General features: G+C 41.9%; 1 protein-coding gene across 5 annotated transcripts in view; it reads right to left on the minus strand.

The window, feature by feature from the left end:
- Nucleotides 1-2300: 2300 nt before the first annotated feature.
- The window catches only part of LOC110493958 (uncharacterized protein KIAA1755 homolog), a 51500-nt gene continuing 35707 nt past the window's right edge, over nt 2301-18093 (minus strand). For 2 of the 5 annotated variants that reach the window (XM_036949982.1, XM_021568584.2), the window contains 10 exons: nt 17115-17364; nt 16384-16473; nt 13956-14180; nt 10232-10402; nt 9482-9659; nt 8084-8200; nt 7631-7903; nt 4740-4993; nt 4306-4356; nt 2301-4118 (listed from right to left, as the gene is read on the minus strand). In XM_036949982.1, the coding sequence (XP_036805877.1) occupies nt 4318-4356; nt 4740-4993; nt 7631-7903; nt 8084-8200; nt 9482-9659; nt 10232-10402; nt 13956-14180; nt 16384-16473; nt 17115-17364 (1597 nt within the window). In that variant the 3' untranslated portion in view covers nt 2301-4118; nt 4306-4317. Of the gene's footprint in view, nt 4171-4305; nt 4357-4739; nt 4994-7630; nt 7904-8083; nt 8201-9481; nt 9660-10231; nt 10403-13955; nt 14181-16383; nt 16474-17114; nt 17365-18093 lie in introns of all 5 variants that reach the window. The other 3 variants (XM_036949981.1, XM_036949983.1, XM_021568585.2) reach the window with 3 other exon arrangements.

Here is an 18093-nt window from a genome sequence, read left to right on the forward strand (position 1 = left end):
AATCTTAAACAGCACCAACCGCCACTGTTAAAAATACTATATACATTTTACAGACACAGTATATTTTACATTAGTTATTTTTTATTTGTTTTTGTTCCCAACATTCAGCTACCCTAATCCCCTCCCATCTATCTCTGAAAACCATCCAGTTTTGAATTTGAATTGCCATATATTTTTTTCTACTGTGCTGCAATGTTTCACAAAAGTTCTGAACCTTTATATTCTCATAGTTCTACAGATTGTAAATTAAAGATGAACATTTTTACTGAGTATTAGTTTAATATTGATCGATTGACTATGGCTTTTCAAGTCACCCAGCAGTGCCATTTGCAGAGTCAGTTCCAGGTAAATGTTGCAATTCTTCAGCCATTCCTGAATGGCGACCAAAACAAAAGATCTATCGATTCTGTCTCTTCGTAGTAAAATCTGCAAAGCTGGGATGGTTGTATTCCCCCATATACAGTGCATTTGGAAGGTATTCAGACCCCTTGACATTTTTTTTACGTTAAAGCTTTATTCTAAAAATGTATTAAATCGTTTTTTCCCCTCATCAATCTACACACAATACACCATAATGCCTGTATTTGGGGAGTTTCTGCAGATCCTCTCAAGAGCTGTCAGGTTGGACGGGGAGCATCGCTGCACAGCTATTTTCAGGTTGATGAACTGATATACAAAACAACACAAGATTCAAAACTCAGTTTTTCAGTTTAAATGATTGTACAAAGTTATTGCAACCAATAGAATGTTGTGTACAGTGCATTCGGAAAGTATTCAGACCCCTTGACTTTTTCCACATTTTGTTATGTTACAGCCTTATTCTAGAACGGTTTAAGTAAACAAATGTCCTCGTCAATCTATACACAATACCCCGTAACAACAAAGCAAAAAAAGGTTTTTAGAAATGTTTGCAAATTTATTACAGATAAAATCAGAAATACCTTATTTACATAAGTATTCAGACGCTTTGCTTTGAGCTCAGGTACATCCTGTTTCGATGATCATCCTTGAGATGTTTCTACAACTTGATTGGTGTCAACCTGTGGTAAATTCAATTGATTGGACATGATTTGGAAAGGCACACACCTGTCTATATAAGGTCCCACAGTTGACAGTGCATGTCAGAGCAAAAACCAAACCATGAGGTTGAAGGAATTCTACGTAGAGCTCCCGAGACAGGATTGTGTCGAGGCACAGATCTGGGCAAGGGTACCAAAACATGTCTGCAGCATTAAAGGTCCCCAAAAACACAGTGGCCTCCATGATTCTTAAATGGAAGTAGTTTGGAACCAACAATTTTGGAACCTTCCTAGACCTGGCCAAATGGGGCAATCAGGGGAGAAGGGCCTTGGTCAGGGAGGTGACCAAGAACTCGATGGTCACTATGACAGGTTCCAGAGTTCCTCTGTGGAGATGGGAGAACCTTCCATGAGGACAACCATCTCTGCAGCACTCCACCAATCAGGACTTTATTGTAGTGGTCAGACAGAAGTCACTCCTCAGTAAAAGGCACATGACAGCACACTTGAAGTTTGCCAAAAGGTCCCAAAGGACTCTCAGACCATGAGAAACCAGATTCTCTGGTCTGTTGAAACCAAGATTGAACTCTTTGTCCTGAAAGCCAAGAGTCACATCTGAACGAAACCTGGCACCATTCCTACGGTGAAGCATGGTGGTGGCAGTATCATGCTGTGGGGATGTTTTTCAGCAGTATGGACTGGGAGACTAGTCAGGATTGAGGGAAAGATGAACTGAGCAAAGTACAGAGAGATCCTTGATGAAAACCTTCTCCAGAGCACTCAGGACCTCCAGACTGGGGTGAAGGTTCATCTTCCAACAGGACAACGACCCTAAGCACATAACCAAGACAACGCAAGAGTGGCAAAGGTGCTTCAACAAAGATGCTTCAACAAAGTACTGGGTAAAGGGTCTGAGTACTTATGTAAATTAAATATTTCAGGTTATATTTATTTAGACATTTGCAAAAAATGCTAAAAACGTATTTTTGCTTTGTCATTATGGGGTATTATGTGTTGATTGACGAGGGGAAAATAACAATTGAATCAATTTTAGAATAAGGCTGTAACGTAACAAAATGTGGAAAAAGTCAAGGGGTATGAATACTTTCCAAAGGCAATGTAATTTCTATGACATCAAATTTTTCTTCATAAACTACCTATTTGATGGATAAATCCTTTAAAATGTTGGGCACCATATCACAAATCAATTTCCGTTTGGAATTAAATAAAATGTTTTATTTTATCAAAGTAAAGAAAAAATACAAACACACAGGCTAAATATTTTGACCAGTTTCATAATTTAATACATAAAATTGAGCTAACAACATGGAAATAAGAGTAAAAATATGTTAATGTTGAGGAATCAAAGTGAGAAATGTTCATTAGTATCAGACACCGTTATGAACTTGTTACGAGACTAGCCATATTGTCATAACAGTCCAATACTGTGCTTATACCTGTACTAATAAAATCCAATAAAACACATTACAAGCAAGCACAAGTTAACGTTAGTTTAATTGAGTTGAGAAGCCCTATTCAACATAAGATTTAAAAATCATGGACAGATCTTGTCATGGCTCTCCTACTGAATGGAAGGCATGGAACCAATTTATGGTTCTGCTGTTAAAATATGTTTGGTCTTACACATTTGATACAACAATGTTTGTCGATCAAATAGCTTAAACTAGTTTGCAAGTTTGGGCTATTGTAATATTGTTATTGCACGTGACGCACCATACCTAGGGTCTAAAGCATGGCAGGTGTAAATGTAATGTCATGCCAGAACTGCTTATTTCATGTAATAAGAGCATATGTAAAAAAATAAAATAAACATATCTATACTGAACAAAAATATAAACGCAACATGCAACATTTTCAACGAGTTACAGTTCATATAAAGAAATCAGTCAATTCGTCCCTAATCTATGGATTTCACATGACTGAGCAAGGGCCTAGCCTTGGGTGTGTCTGGGAGGGCATAAGCCCACCCACATGGGAGCCAGGCCCAATCCACTGGGGAGCTGGGGTTTTCCCCACAAAAGGGCTTTATTACACACAGAAATACTCCTCAGCTGTCCGGGTGATTGAGCTCAGACGATACCCCAGGTGAAGAAGCCGGATGTGGAGGTCCTGGGCTGTAAGTGGTTACACATGTTCTGCGGTTGTGATACCAGTTGGACCTCCTGCCAAATGCTCTAAAACGATTTTGGAGGCGGCTTATGGTAGGGAAATTCTCTGGCATCAGCTCTGGTGGACACTCCTGCAGTCAGCATGCCAATTGGACGCTTCCTCAAAACTTGAGACATCGGTGGCGTTGTGGTGTGTGACAAAACAGCACATTTTAGAGTGGCCTTTTATTGTCCCCAGCATAAGGTGCACCTGTGTAATGATACTTCTGTTTAATCAGCTTCTTGATAGCACACACACACCTGTCAGGTGGATGGATTATCTTGGAAAATAAAAAATGCTCACTAACAGGGATGTAAACACATTTGTGCACAAAATGAGAGAAATACACTTTTTGTGTGTATGGAAATCTCTGTGGTCTTTTTACTTCAGCTGACGAAACATGGGACCAACACTTCACATATTGCGTTCATATTTTTTTTTCAGTATTCATAAAAAGAAAGTTGAAGTTGATTTATTGATTGATTCACCACTGTATTTATGAAAATGTTACCCGCACAGTTTACTGAGATCATGTGTTATTGGTTTAGCTTGGCAGATAACATGCTCTAGCCTGGCATGACATTCACACCTGCCGCTCCAGATCAGAGCACGCTCAAGGACAGGTATGATGGTTGCATCACGTGCAACAATTTCTTTGTGACTTTTTGCAATTCACTATAACCCGTTGAATCTGAGATAACACTAAGGTTAATTACATGTTGAATATACTTGTCTTACACAACACAAACACAATTCAGACGCAGATGTTTAAATTGCAAAACAATATAAGAACATATGTGAAATACAGTACATTTTAGTGGTCAGATAAAAAAAGAATAGAAAAAGTAGAGTACAGTAACTGTCATATAATAGTCCCCTTTATACAGTGACACAGTTCATGGTGTCCTTCTGTTGTCGATAGGTCCAATTCTGTGAGGAGGGACAAATATAGGATTGTATTTGGATAACCTGGGGAAAATGACTGAAAACATCCATGTGTAAAATACATTACATACAAAACAAACATGTGGATTTTTTATTTTTTTAACTCTCCAGACATAAATACAGGCAAACTATAGATGGTGAATCGTGACCTCATTATTACAGACAAACTTACCAAAATCAGAGCTCAAACCTCAGTTGACTTTCCAATGGCCACATTTTGAACCTGTGGTGGGAAAAATAAAAACAATAAAACATCACTTCCTGTTGTATAGCTTACCAGATCAAAGAGGTGAATTTTCACTTAGCCTCCCATTGACATCAGTGTATGACTTAATTTTTTTTACTATTGATATTTTTATGCTTTATTCAAACAGTGCAGAAGTAGATGGTGATGCAGGAGGTTAAGAAGGGAGACGCAGGCGGTAAGGCCGGGCCTGGTCTTCGGTGGGGAGGCATACCTGCGATAGCGCCAGCCGTGTTTCCATTATACCACAGGCTCTACACCACCCCAATGCATGACTAGGTTGACGTTTGATTTAGAATTCACCCTAATAGTATTATAATCCTTGCGAAGTTGTACAACTCATGGTTAGGCTAAACCCACACCTTAGGTGGATCCTTAGTCATGGCTGGTGGTCTGTGTGGGAGCAAGGGCGTGGTGGTTCTCTCTGTGGACCGGGTGGGACTCTTGGCCTTGTGGAGGTTGGCTTCGGGTCTGCGGGCTAGCACCTCCTTCAGGCCGACGACGGAGGCGCACACGGAGGAGGCGTCCTCCGCCTCTCTACCAATTGCGGAGTGACAGCTGTGGCTGGAGCTGCTGAAGTCGCTCACGCTCTCTCCTGAAGACTCGGAGCTGTTCACTGGAATAGGAAGGGGAACCCGTAAGACTTGTCCACATTCTAACCTCAAAGGAGTGCTCGGAGAAAGGAGTGCTCGGAGAAAGGAGTGCTCGGAGAAAGGAGTGCTCGGAGAAAGGAGTGCTCGGAGAAAGGAGTGCTCGGAGAAAGGAGTGCTCGGAGAAAGGAGTGCTCGGAGAAAGGAGTGCTCAGATGACTGTTGATTTAGGATCAGGTCCCACCTCTTATTCATTGTGACTCAAAAGGTCCAAACTAATCCGAGATCAGCACTCCTACATTACTAGACGCTTAGTAAATATGGGCTCAGGGCTTTTAAATGACTGATCCTTTATACATTGTCTTTAGTTCAATCATAAATGAGAACATAGATCCTCTGTCATATCAATAAAGCATTCCCACATGCAATAAGTTATCTGCCTGGCAGTGAGACTCAAGTTTGGGAAAGCACATATTCACCATAAAAATTCCCCTTTATAATAAAGCATTCCATTCATCGTTGCGTTTGCAGACTTATGTAAGATAGGCTACTATTGCTAATGTGATGAGTAAATTGGAAGGTCATAATTTAAGATAACATAACTCTCTCTCTCACCTACTGTCTCGACCTCTGAATGCTCAGCTATGAGAAGCCAACAGACATTTACTCCTGAGGTGGTGACCTGTTGCACCATGTATAACCACTGAGTATTATTTGACCCTGCTGATCATCTGTGAATGCTTGAACATCTTGAAGAATGATCTCGCCATGTACTCTTATAATCTCCATCGGCACAGCCAGAAGAGGACTGGCCACCTAGGTTCCTGCCTTTCTAGGGAGTTTTCTAGCCACTATTCATCGTTTGCTCTTTGGGTTTTAGGCTGGGTTTCTGTATAGGCACTTTGTGGCATCTGATGATTGAAATTGTATTTATTTGTTTACCGAGAATTATGGTGTGACAGGAGATTGGGGATCTGTGATTTCTTAATCTGGCCCTGTGGATTTAAGTAAAACGTTTTGGGGGAAAAAGAATACTACATTTTATTTATGTTGAGTTTCAGCAAATCCAATCAGTTTTTCACATTGAATCAATGTCATCAGCCATGAATCAATGTGAATCAATCATGTTGAATCACCAGATATTACTTTGCCCAGTGGGTTGTGTGCATGATTTATTCTATGAAGTAAATTATCCCATGTCAGTTTTTGATTCCCAAATGGTGGGTTGGGTTTGGGACCAAGTGCTGGGCCATCATGACTGCGTGGCCACGCACGCCTCCAACTCAATCATCAAGTTTGCAGACGATACAACAGTAGAAGGCTTGATTACCAACAATGACGAGACAGCCTACAGAGAGGAGGTGATGGCTCTGGGAGTGTGGTGCCAGGATAATATCCTCTACCTCAACATCAACAAAACATAGGAGATGATCGTGGACTTCAGGAAACAGCAGATGGAGCACACCCTTATCCACATCGATAGAACAGCAGTGGAGAAGGTGAAAAGCTTCAAGTTCCTCGGTGTACACATCACTGACCATCTGAAATGGTCCACCCACACAGACAGTGTGGTGAAGAAGGTGCAACAGCACCTCTTGAACCTTAGGATGCTGCAGAAATTTGACTTGGCACCAAAAACCCTCAAACTTTTATAGATGCACAATTGAGAGCATCCTGTCGGGCTGTATCACCGCCTGGTACGGCAACTGCACCTCCCATAACCGCAGGGCTCTCCAGAGGGTGGTGCGGTCTGCCCAACGCATCAAAGGGGGCAAACTACCTGCCCTTCAGGACACCTATACCACCTGATATCACAGGAAGGCCAAAAAGATCATCAAGGACATCAACCACACGAGCCACTGCCTGTTCATCCCGCTATCATCCAGAAGGCGAGGTCAGTACAGGTGCATCAAAGCTGAGACCGAGAGACTGAAAAATTGCTTCTATCTCAAGGCAATCAGACTGTTAAATAGCCATCACTAACACATTAGAGGCTGCTGCCTATATACATAGACTTGAAATCACTGGCCACTTTAATAATGTTTACATATTTTGCATTATCCATCTCATACAGTACGTATATACTGTATCTTAGTCTATGCCGCTCTGACATTGCTCGTCCATATATTTATATATTCTTGATTCCATTCCTTTACTTAGATTTGTGTGTATTGTTGTGAAATAGTTAGATATTACCTGTTAGATATTACTGTACTGTTGGAGCTAGAAACACAAGCATTTCGCTACACCCGCAATAACATCTGCTAAATACGTGTATGTGACCAGTAAAATTTTATTTGATCATAGCTGCTTAATTTTGGGCTGTGGTATGAGATTAGGTCCTCTCTAGAAATAGATCACTCGCTCTTCATTTTTGGGGTCACAGAAAAATCCCCACCATTTTTGGTGGCTGGGTCACTCATAGCACAAACATTTCTGAGAACCACCTAGCCTCTCTCAACAGTAGCTGTGTCTTACAACAAATAGGAATCATAGGAAGAGAGTCTGACCCTGTAAACAGTATTTGGACAAGGAGACAGCAATTCATGCTTTGGATTTGTTTAACTGGCTACTGTCAAAACCAAATGCAAACTTCTCCCCAAATTAGCATGTTTTAATGTATATTCCCCAAATGAGCTACCCTTCTCATTATATCCACTCACTCAGTAGATTCTGACTTTCGCTCTCCTGGTCCATGTCAGCCTCCTCCTGGACCCCAGGGGGTGGGGAGTACCCCCCGTGACCCCCTGCCCCCCTCCGCTTCGGGCTACACAGGTACCCCTCCACGGCGGACGACAGAGACCCTCTCCCAGAGGACGAAGAGGAGTGGCTGCCGGAAGACGACGAACAGCTCCCCGAGCCAATGGAGTTAGGCCGCAGCACAGGACACCCGCCCTGCGAGCTAGACGTCCCCGAGGAGGCCAACGCCTTGGATTCTGGAAGGGCCAGATGAAATCAAATTGTATAAGACGGGACATGAATGAGACAAAAATAGAAATTCCGAAGGAGGATCAATCAGGACCTCGGAAAAACATATTTATGATGGTGTTAATTTATTACTAAGAAGAACCATTCCAATTATATTCGAATTGAAATATTCTATTATGGGTGTGTACCTCTTCCCATCAGAGCACAATTGACTGCCCTGTCGTTGATGGCCGCATCGCTAGGCTGGATGTCCATGAAGGGCTTGTTCCCGATACCCATGAACACCCTCTCCTGCATACGAATCTCTAGAATGTAGCAAACAAAATACTGTTTAAAAAATTAACCTATTTTGAGAAATGAGCTGGCAGAGATACATTTGTCTTGGAGCAAGGCACAACATGTTACCATGGACAGAGGGAAGTGGAAGGATCTAATTTTGGCCTTACATATGTGACAAGGGAATGAAAATGATTTAATTGACATATAAGGGTAGGAACACAACAAAACGCAAACATTGACCCAATAAATACTATGGCTGTGTACTAGTCTGATTCCAAGATGTGTATTTGAACAGTACATCAGGTAGAGTGCTTTAATTTACTACTTTGTTGCAACAGCTTCCCGTCATGACCCTCACTGCTTCTACTTAAAATTCAGGTTAATAGTACTGGCAAGGCGAGCTGCATGCCAGAAGCCTGACATTTTTTTATTTTCATTGCCTCTATTCCTTCATGACCACCTGACCAAATGATCACAGTTGAAAGTGTTGGATTGGTGTACATCATATTGCACTCACCCATCAATTCCATTCACATCAGTGGGAATGCGGGAAAGAGAATGGCATACTACATGACTGCGAGAAATCAATAAAACCTACAGGTGTTGGATCTTAATTTGATCACTCTATTGTTGGCTAAAATGTTCCTGCACCACATGATTGAGCTTCAAGATGTACATATATTCACTGAAAACATGCATTAACACACGGTTATATTAACCCTATTGGACTTTTCATGTAAACTAATTTTGACCAGATAATAGCCTAACCAACAATCAAGCAACATTATGGACTAAACGTTCAAATCTTGTTGCTGCAGGATCATTTTGCAGTGACAATACAGATCAAATTAAGATCCAACATCTTTAGTACTACTACATACTTCACTTCTGGCACATAAATGTATGACAGTTCTGAAAATGTTACCACAGGTGTAGGATCTTATTGTGACCAGTATTGTAGCAGCAAAATCATTCTGCAGAAACAGGATTTCATCTTTTAGTCCATAATGTTGCTTGATCAGTGGTAAGGCTAATAGCTGGCCAAAATTAGGCTACATGAAAAGGGGAATACTGTTCTATTGTGTTCTATTTATTTCAGTGCATTTCTATGAATCATGAATCTACATTTCTTCGGTACAGAAAAATTCTCAGCAACAAAAGACTGATCCAATTAAGATCCTACATCTGTAGCTTTCAAATCCTTGCTCCTCAATTGACGTTTAGTAATGTTTTCCGTCACAGACCAGATCACCTGAGGACTCTTTCTGGTAATTCTGAGAGACCTGAATGGCTGGGTGACCTCTGACCTCTATTGTGTACAGCCTGCTCCCAGAGGATGCGCTCAAGGTCTTTGGTCCAGGCATCCTTCACCTCACTGTTCCCGGCCTGCAGCGTGTACGTGTCCTGGGACTTCCTCCTTCGGAACCAGATCTCAAAGCACAGCCCGCTGTCCCCCGAGTTATGGGTCATCCCAATGTCAGAGGTCTGTCAAAATAGACATGGCTTTTACTTAAATACAACGTTATGAAGACTATAAAGGCCTACACTTTACGGATATTACTGTGTACAACTTCGTCTTAATTTCTGCTTAGAAATTAATCACCCTAGACCACGTGTCAAACTCATTCCACGGAGGGCCGAGTGTCTGTACTTGATTGATGAATTAAGGTCACTAATTAGTAAAGAACTCCCCTCACCTGGTTGTCTAGGTCTTAATTGAAAGGAAAAACCCAAAACTCGCGGACACAAGGCCCTCCATGGAATGAGTATGAAACTCCTGCCCTAGACAGACGAGGTCATCTGCAGTGCACGGTTCCTTTCTCCATTTTAAAGTAGGGGTATGTGTTAATGTATCATATACAGTTCTGCTAAGCAATAGAGGAAGTTAAATGTTAAGAGTGTAGATAATGGGACATTCCATATAATGCTCTTTTGTGTCACACAAGGCCTTTTTATAACTTAAACATGTGTTTCAATGAAAGCCAAGGGAAGTGGCTTTAGCAAAAGATTCAAATTGGGGTATATTGTGCTGTGTTGTATATTGACTGTCTGCACACCTTAAATGACTGTTTGTAGACATAAGTGTCATTGCCCACATCAGTCCACTTGGTCTTGCTGAAGAGGACGAGGTCCTGGAAGAGGAAGATGTGGCGGAAACATTTCTTCTTCCTGAAGGACACCAGGAACTCGTCCTGACGAATCAGCTGCCCCTGCTCCTTCAGGTTGACCTAGAGGCAAAGAAAGATGACATTGAGGGCAGGCTGTATTCTGTCAGGATATTTCTAAGGTAAGAAACCATTTTTAGTACCTTGACATTTGACATTATACTGTAATTCACCCCCTGATAGGAACAAACTAGCATGTTTTTTAGGTTCCCGAACAACCTCACAAATGTAGTAGATGGTTATCTGGGTCGGGTGGGTAAATCATTATGCCAAAGTGTGAGTTTCACCTGAAAAAAAGGTTGATGATCCCTGCACTATACTGTATGACCGCAAGGTCAGTTGCCAATGCACAGTTGACCAGAGCCAAGTGGTACCTTGAAGTTCAGAGATAACAGGTGCAGTCAACTGCATGGGCAGTATACAGGTCTAAAAGGAGTGAAAGGTTTAAACAAGCTTGTGATCTTACAAAAAATTAACGCAACCAAACTACCTCACAAACTCGTTATCTCTCTCAGAACGATCTTCTTGGCCCTAACCAGTCAGGCTTCAAGGCAGGTCACTCAACTGAGACTGCTCTTCTCTGTGTCAGAGAGGCTCTCCACACTGCCAAAGCTGACTGTCTCTCTCTCTCCTCTGTTCTCATCCTCCAAGCTCAATCCACCGCCTTAGACACTGTGAACCATCAGATCCTCCTCTACACCCTCTCAGGGCCGGGCGTCTCAGGCTCTGCACACTCTCTGATATCATCTGTCATGACTCTCCTGGCTGAGGATACAAGGCCCCAGATCAGATTAGCAAATGGCTGACGATGACCAGGGTTTCAAGCGCTTTCGGAGAGCCTCTGACACAGAGAAGAGCAGTCTCAGTTGAGATATTGAGATGAGATATTGGATAAAAATGTTGCTTTTGTATGTCTTGTCACAATAAAACCAGGATAGGTGCTAGAACATTGGTCGTGGATGAAGTGAGTTCCCTGGGCCACAATGAAAACGGCTTTGAGCACTTTTTTTTTATTTTTTTAACTAACAATATCGGACCACCTATTACTCTTGTCCACTCCCCCGTACGCCAATCCATCGTAATTTCCTATTCTTCCCTATCTATTCTACAGTTTATTCTTACATACTGGAACTGATATGAGACAGACAACTAGCATCCCACACAGTTGTTCCAAGGATAAAGTTGCCTCGGAAGTAGTATGTCCTATGCAACACTACAACAGTGAAAAACCAACAGTCCAGTCTAGTCTAGTCCTGTCCTGTCCTGTCTTGCCCAGTCCTCTCCTCTACTCTCAGATGACCTCATCCCCCACCCAACCCCACATGTCTACTACGGTACACCCAGAAATAAGAGGATGTGTAAGAACGTAATGTTTAGATAGGGACATATACTACCGGTCAAAAGTTTTAGAACACCTACTCATTCAAGTGTTTTTCTTTATATTTACTATTTTCTACAGTGTAGAATAATAGTGAAGACATCAAAACTATGATATAACACATATGGAATCATGTAGTAACCAAAAAAAACAAACAAATCCAAAAATATTTTATATTTGAGATTCTTCAAAGTAGCCACCCTTTGCCTTGATGACAGCTTTGCACACTCTTGGCATTCTCTTAACCAGCTTCATGAGGTAGTCACCTGGAATGAATTTCAATTAACAGATGTGCCTTGTTAAAAGTTAGTTTGTGGAATTTCTTTCCCTCTTAATGCGTTTGAGCCAATCAGTTGGTTGTGTTGTAACAAGATGGGAGGGGGGGGGGGGGGGGGGGGGGGGGGGGGGGTATACAGATTATACAGACATACAGACAGTATTTGGTAAAAGACCAAATCCATATTATTGCAATAACAGCTCAATAAGAAACGACAGTCCATCATTACTTTAAGACATGAAATATTCCATATTGACTGACCTTCAAGAACTATAAAAGTTTATTCAAGAGCAGTCCCAAAAACCATCAAGCGCTATGATGAAACTGGCTCTCATGAGGACTGCCACAGGAAAGGAAGACCCCGAGTTACTGAGGATAAGTTCCTTAGAGTTACCACCCTCAGAAATTGCAGCCAAAACAAATGCTTCAGAGTTCAAGTAACAGACACATCTTAACATCAACTGTTCAGAGACTGAATCAAGCCTTCATGGGCAAATTTCTGCAAAGAAACCACTACTAAAGGACACCAATAATAAGAAGAGACTTGCTTGGGCCAAGAAACATGAGCAACAGACATCAGACCGGTGGAAATTTGTCTGGAGTCCAAATTGGAGATTTTGGTTCCAACCTCCATATCTTTGTGAGACTCGGTGTGGGTGAACGGTTGATCTCTGCATGTGTATTTCCCACCGTAAAGCATGGAGGAGGAATTGTTATAGTGTGGGGGTGCTTTGTTGGTGACACGGTCTGTGATTTATTTAGAATTAAAGGCACACTTAACCAGCATGGCTACCACAGCATTCTGCAGCGCTATGCCATCCCATCTGGTTTGCGCTTAGTGGGACTATCATTTGTTTTTCAACAGGACAATAACCCAAAACACCTTCAGGCTGTGTGAGGGCTATTTTACGAAGAAGGAGAGTGATGGAGTTCTGCATCAGATGACCTGGCCTCCACAATCCCCCGACCTCAACCAAAGTGAGATGGTTTGGGATGAGTCAGATCACAGAGTGAAGGAAAAGAGGCCAGCAAGTGCTCAGCATATATGGGAACTCCTCAATACTGTTGGAAAAGCATTCCAGGTGAAGCTGGTTGAGAGAATGCCAAGAGTGTGCAAAGCTGTCATCAAGGCAAAGGGTGGCTACTTTGAAGAATCTCAAATATTGTCACGTTGTATGAGACAGGAGCAGGAATAGGAAATAGTTTTTTTTTTAATCCTCTACTCAAAATAGAGTACATCATGAACATGACGAGGACGACGCTCAAACCAAACACACACACACACACACATCAAATACAGGGCTGTAATCCAAACATAGAGCTAGGTATAAACCTGTAATAAATACACAGGACGAAACCCGTAATAAACAAGTGCACACTAACACGGTAACACGCAAGCCTATACAACAGACCACAGGCACTCACAAGACCAACAGACATGGAACAATAATCAACAAGAGCAATGGGGAACAGAGGGCACATGTAAACACATGCTTATCAGTGGGAATGGGAACCAGGTGTGCGTAATGAGACAAGACAGTCCGGGGTTGGTGTTAATGATCGAGTTCAGTGACGCCTGGAAAGCCGGTGATGTAGACCTGAACGGAATGAGCAGGAGTACCGGGGGAACCCGTGAAAAATACAAAATATATTTTGAAATGTTTAACACTTTTCTGGTTACTACATGATTCCATATGTGTTATTTCAGAGCTTTGATGTCTTCACTATTATTCTACAGTGTAGAAAATAGTAAAAAGAAAGAAAAACCCTGGTATTAGTAGGTGTACTAAAATTTGGACCGGTAGTATATATGGAATAAAGATGGAGTTTCTGCCTCTGCTTGCTCTTTAGGATCTAGCCCAGGTTACTGTAAAAGCACATGTGACAGCTGTTGATAACCCCCACTAAAAAAGGGATTCATGAATACATTTGATTGATTGGCTTCACCCCCTAACACTCACGTCACAGTCCTGTATGTCGTCCATGGCCAGCAGGTTGTTGCCATGGCGCAACTGGAACTGGATGACTTCAAGGGCACGCCTGACTTCGGCCTCCTCGCGGCCCCGGTGGGGCCCACAATCCCTCACCATGTCCTGCAGCAGCAGGCTGTACTTGCTGATCCGCTGCACCGGCTTCAGCAGATATGATGACAGGTCCATCTTGTCGCCCAGCTCTATCTGTTTTTGCTAAAGTGTTGGGAAGATATACAGTGCATTCGTAAAGTATTCAGACCCTTTGACTTTTTACACATTTTGTTATGTTACAGCTTCATTCAAATGTATCAAATATTGTTTTCCCCTCATCAATCTACACCCAATAACCATACTGACAAAGATAACAGGTTTTTAGAAAAAACTGAAATATCACATTTATATAAGTATTCAGACCCTTTACCCAGTACTTTGTTGAAGCACCTTTGGCAGTGATTACAGCCTTGAGTCTTTTTGGGTATGATGGTACAAGCTTGGCACACCTGTATTTGGGCAGTTTCTCACATTGTTCTCTGCAGATCCTCTCAAGCGCTGTCAGGTTGGATGGGGAATGTCGCTGCACAGTTATTTGAGGTCTCTCCAGAGATGTTTGATAGGGTTCAAGTCCAGGTTCTGGCTGGGCCACTCAAGGACATTCAGAGATTTGTCCCCAAATGCACTCTTGCATTGTCTTGGCTATGTGCTTAGGGTCGTTGTCCTGTTGGAAGGTGAACCATCGCCCGAGTCTAAGGTCCTGAGCGCTCTGGAGCAGGTTTTCATCAAGGATCTCTCTGTACTTTGCTCCGTTCATCTTTCCCCTCGATCCTGACTTGTCTCCCAGTCCCTGCCGCAGGTAAACATCCCCACAGCATGATGCTGCCACCACCAGGCTTCATCGTAGGGATAGTGCCAGGTTTCCTCCAGACATGATGGAGGGTCAAGGAAATGGGTTACACTAGAGAAAGCTTGCTGACAATGACTTGGTGATAAAAACACAATCTGGCAATCCATAGACAAGATGTTGGTGTGTGTGACCCGAGATAGAGAGCCTGGATGAGTTTAGAACAATCTCTCAACAATCTCAGATCTTCTTCGAATCTGGGAAACTAAGCCGGGTTGGGAGTAAAACAACATCCTGTGCGGATAACCAGGAGATGGACCACGGTGGCTTATGGGAGGGGTTGAACCAGCCCTGACTAAGCATTTTTAGGTCCTATATTATATCTGTTTGTTCATTTTCAGTTTCAGTCAAGACTGTTGGTTGGACCAGTCTCATTATTGCAGTAATTAATCCATAATGAATAAAGATGATCGTCTGAAGAAATGACAGTCTCTCTCACTTGATTAGAATATTCCACCACAGCTGTCATGTGCCTTTTACTGTGGAGTGGCTTCCGTCTGGACACTCTACCATAAAGGCCTGATTGGTGGAGTGCTGCAGAGATGGTTATCCTTCTGGAAGGTCCTCTGTGGAGATGAGAGAAACTCTGGAGCTGTGTCAGATTGACCATAGGGTTCTTGGTCACCTCCCTGACCAAGGTCCTTCTCACCCAATTGCTCAGTCTGGCCAGGCTCTAGGAAGGGTCTTGGTGGTTACAAACTTCTTCTATTTAAGAATGATGGAGGTCACGGTGTTCTTGGGGACCTTCAATACTTCAGTAATGTTTTGATACCCTTCCCCAGATCTGTGCCTCGACACAATCCTGTTTCGGAGCTCTACGGACAATTCCTTCGACCTCATGGCTTGGTTTTTGCTCTGACATGCACTGTCAAATGTGGGAACTTATATAGACAGGTGTGTGCCTCTCCAAATCATGTCCAATCAATTGAATTTACCACAGGTGGACTCCAATCAAGTTGTAGAAACATCTCAAGGATGATCAATGGAAACAGGACGCACCTGAGCTCAATTTTGAGTCTCATAGAAAAGGGTCTGAATACTTATGTAAACAAGGTATTTCTGTTTTTGTTTCTAATAAAAAAAATCTTAATATAAAAACCTGTTTTCGATTTGTCATTGTGGGGTATTGTGTGTAGAATGATGAGGACATTTATTTAATAAATTTTAATAAAGGCGGTAACATAACAAAATATGAAACAAGTCAAGGGGTCTGAAACTTTCCGAATGCACTTTATAGGTTACAATAGATTTAGGGTAGATACAATACATCAGGGCCCTACTTTAGCATTGATTTGTTAGGCCTTTGCCCATGCAAGTTATTCCTTCAATAGCGTCTTAGTGGGAATGTCGTACAATAGGAAAAGATTATGAAAATGCAGGAGTATTGGGAAGTTCATGTTAAAATATACTATTAAAGGCCTCATAATTCTTCGCAAAACCGGTTGTTACAGTGTCACTTCCACAACAAATGAATTGATCTCATATTAATGTACTGTGAGGGATGGTTGAAGTCCTCACCTTGAAGAAGTCATGGCCGTGGTTGAGGAGTAAGCTGTCTGACTTGGGTTTGTTCTTGCTGTAGAGGGCGTACAGACCAAAGCACTCTCTCTGGATTGAGGAAAAACAATCCAATCAACAAAGTTGAAACATTGGATGAAATGGGTCTTTCTGCCTCGTTTTCAATTTCCAATGAAAGACAACAGAACATATCCCTATTTTTCATATTGTTGGGAAAACAGGAAATGGGATAAAAAATCTTAGGAAATTCCCAGGAACTCTGTCTAATCTCCAGTGTGCACATCTGGAATATTTTAGACAGTGGTAGACACTGCCTGCTTGTTGATTCAACAAGATTTTAGTTGAACTGACTTGTGGCATGCGGTCCACATCACTTGTTGGTGACTGCAGATCACAGATAAAATACAAAAAAAGTCTGAAACGTCTCTCACCCCAATAAGTTGGTGTTGATAGTTTGTATAAGAGCAGTTGGATTACAAGATACTGTAATACCAGTGTTACTTTCCTTTTAACGTCCCTGTGAAGTGATGGGGACACTACCCTGGAAAGGGTGCTGTCCTTCACTTAAACCGATCATCATCATCACAGTTTGATCTTGAAAACTATAAAACAATTGATGTAATAACAGTGGACTTATGAACAAAATAATGAAAGATTGTTTTGAGTGAAATATCCCTTTAAGGTTAAGGTTAGTTATCAAACGGTTAAGGCACGTAACTATGGGAACCCACATGTCGTAGGAAGCTGCGTCCCACCCTGAAGGGCTCTTGGAGGCAGCCCTCCAGCTCTTTCAGGAAGTGGTGTCGATGGAAGTCATGGAGCTTCTCCAGGTTGCCGAAAATGCTCCCCCTCTGGCCCCTTAGGTCCTGAGGCACGTCAGGCCTCTCCAGCTCAGGGAAGTAGTGATCTCGGACATAACCTAGAGATCGTACATACTCCCTCTCAGTCAACAAGAGCTCCTCCATGATCCTCTGCAACTTCCTGTCCACACAAGAAACATGGAATAGGGATTTTTAAAAGATTTATACAAAGCATTCGCAACATTTAAGAAACATACATGCCAAATATAGACCATGTATTGTGTTCCCTACAGGTTATAGAAAAGAAAATAAGCTTTCCACTCAGTCCTGCCTACCTACAGGTTATGGAAAATGTGATCTTTTAGTTTTTCACCAGTAGATTTTCTCAAGGAGAACGCTTCCACTTTTCAGCCAAAGATAATAAAACAAAAACACTACAGTAACGTCTGCAAAAACACTACAGTAATACTACATTATACCTCAATCAGCAAAAACACTACATTTATTACAGTATATACTACAGTTCTTTACATTACAGCCTTATTCTAAAATGTATTAAATGAACTTTTTTCCTCATCAATCTACACACAATTCCCCATAATGACAAAATGAAAACAGGTTTTAGACATTTTTGCTAATTTATAAAATAAAAAATAAAAAAATACCTTATTTATGTAACTATTCAGACCCTTTGCTATGAGACCTGAAATTGAGCTCAGGTGCATCCTCTTTCCATTGATCATCCTTGACATGTTTCTACAACTTCATTGGAGTTCACCTGTGATAAATTCAATTGATTATCATGTCTATATAAGGTCCCACAGTTAAAAGTGCATGTCAGAGCAAAGAACAAGACACGAGGTCGATGGAATGGCCCGTAAAACTCCAAGACAGGATTGTGTTGAGACAC

The sequence above is a fragment of the Oncorhynchus mykiss genome, chromosome 17, assembly GCF_013265735.2.
Source record: "Oncorhynchus mykiss isolate Arlee chromosome 17, USDA_OmykA_1.1, whole genome shotgun sequence".
In the NCBI taxonomy this organism is placed as follows: domain Eukaryota; kingdom Metazoa; phylum Chordata; class Actinopteri; order Salmoniformes; family Salmonidae; genus Oncorhynchus; species Oncorhynchus mykiss.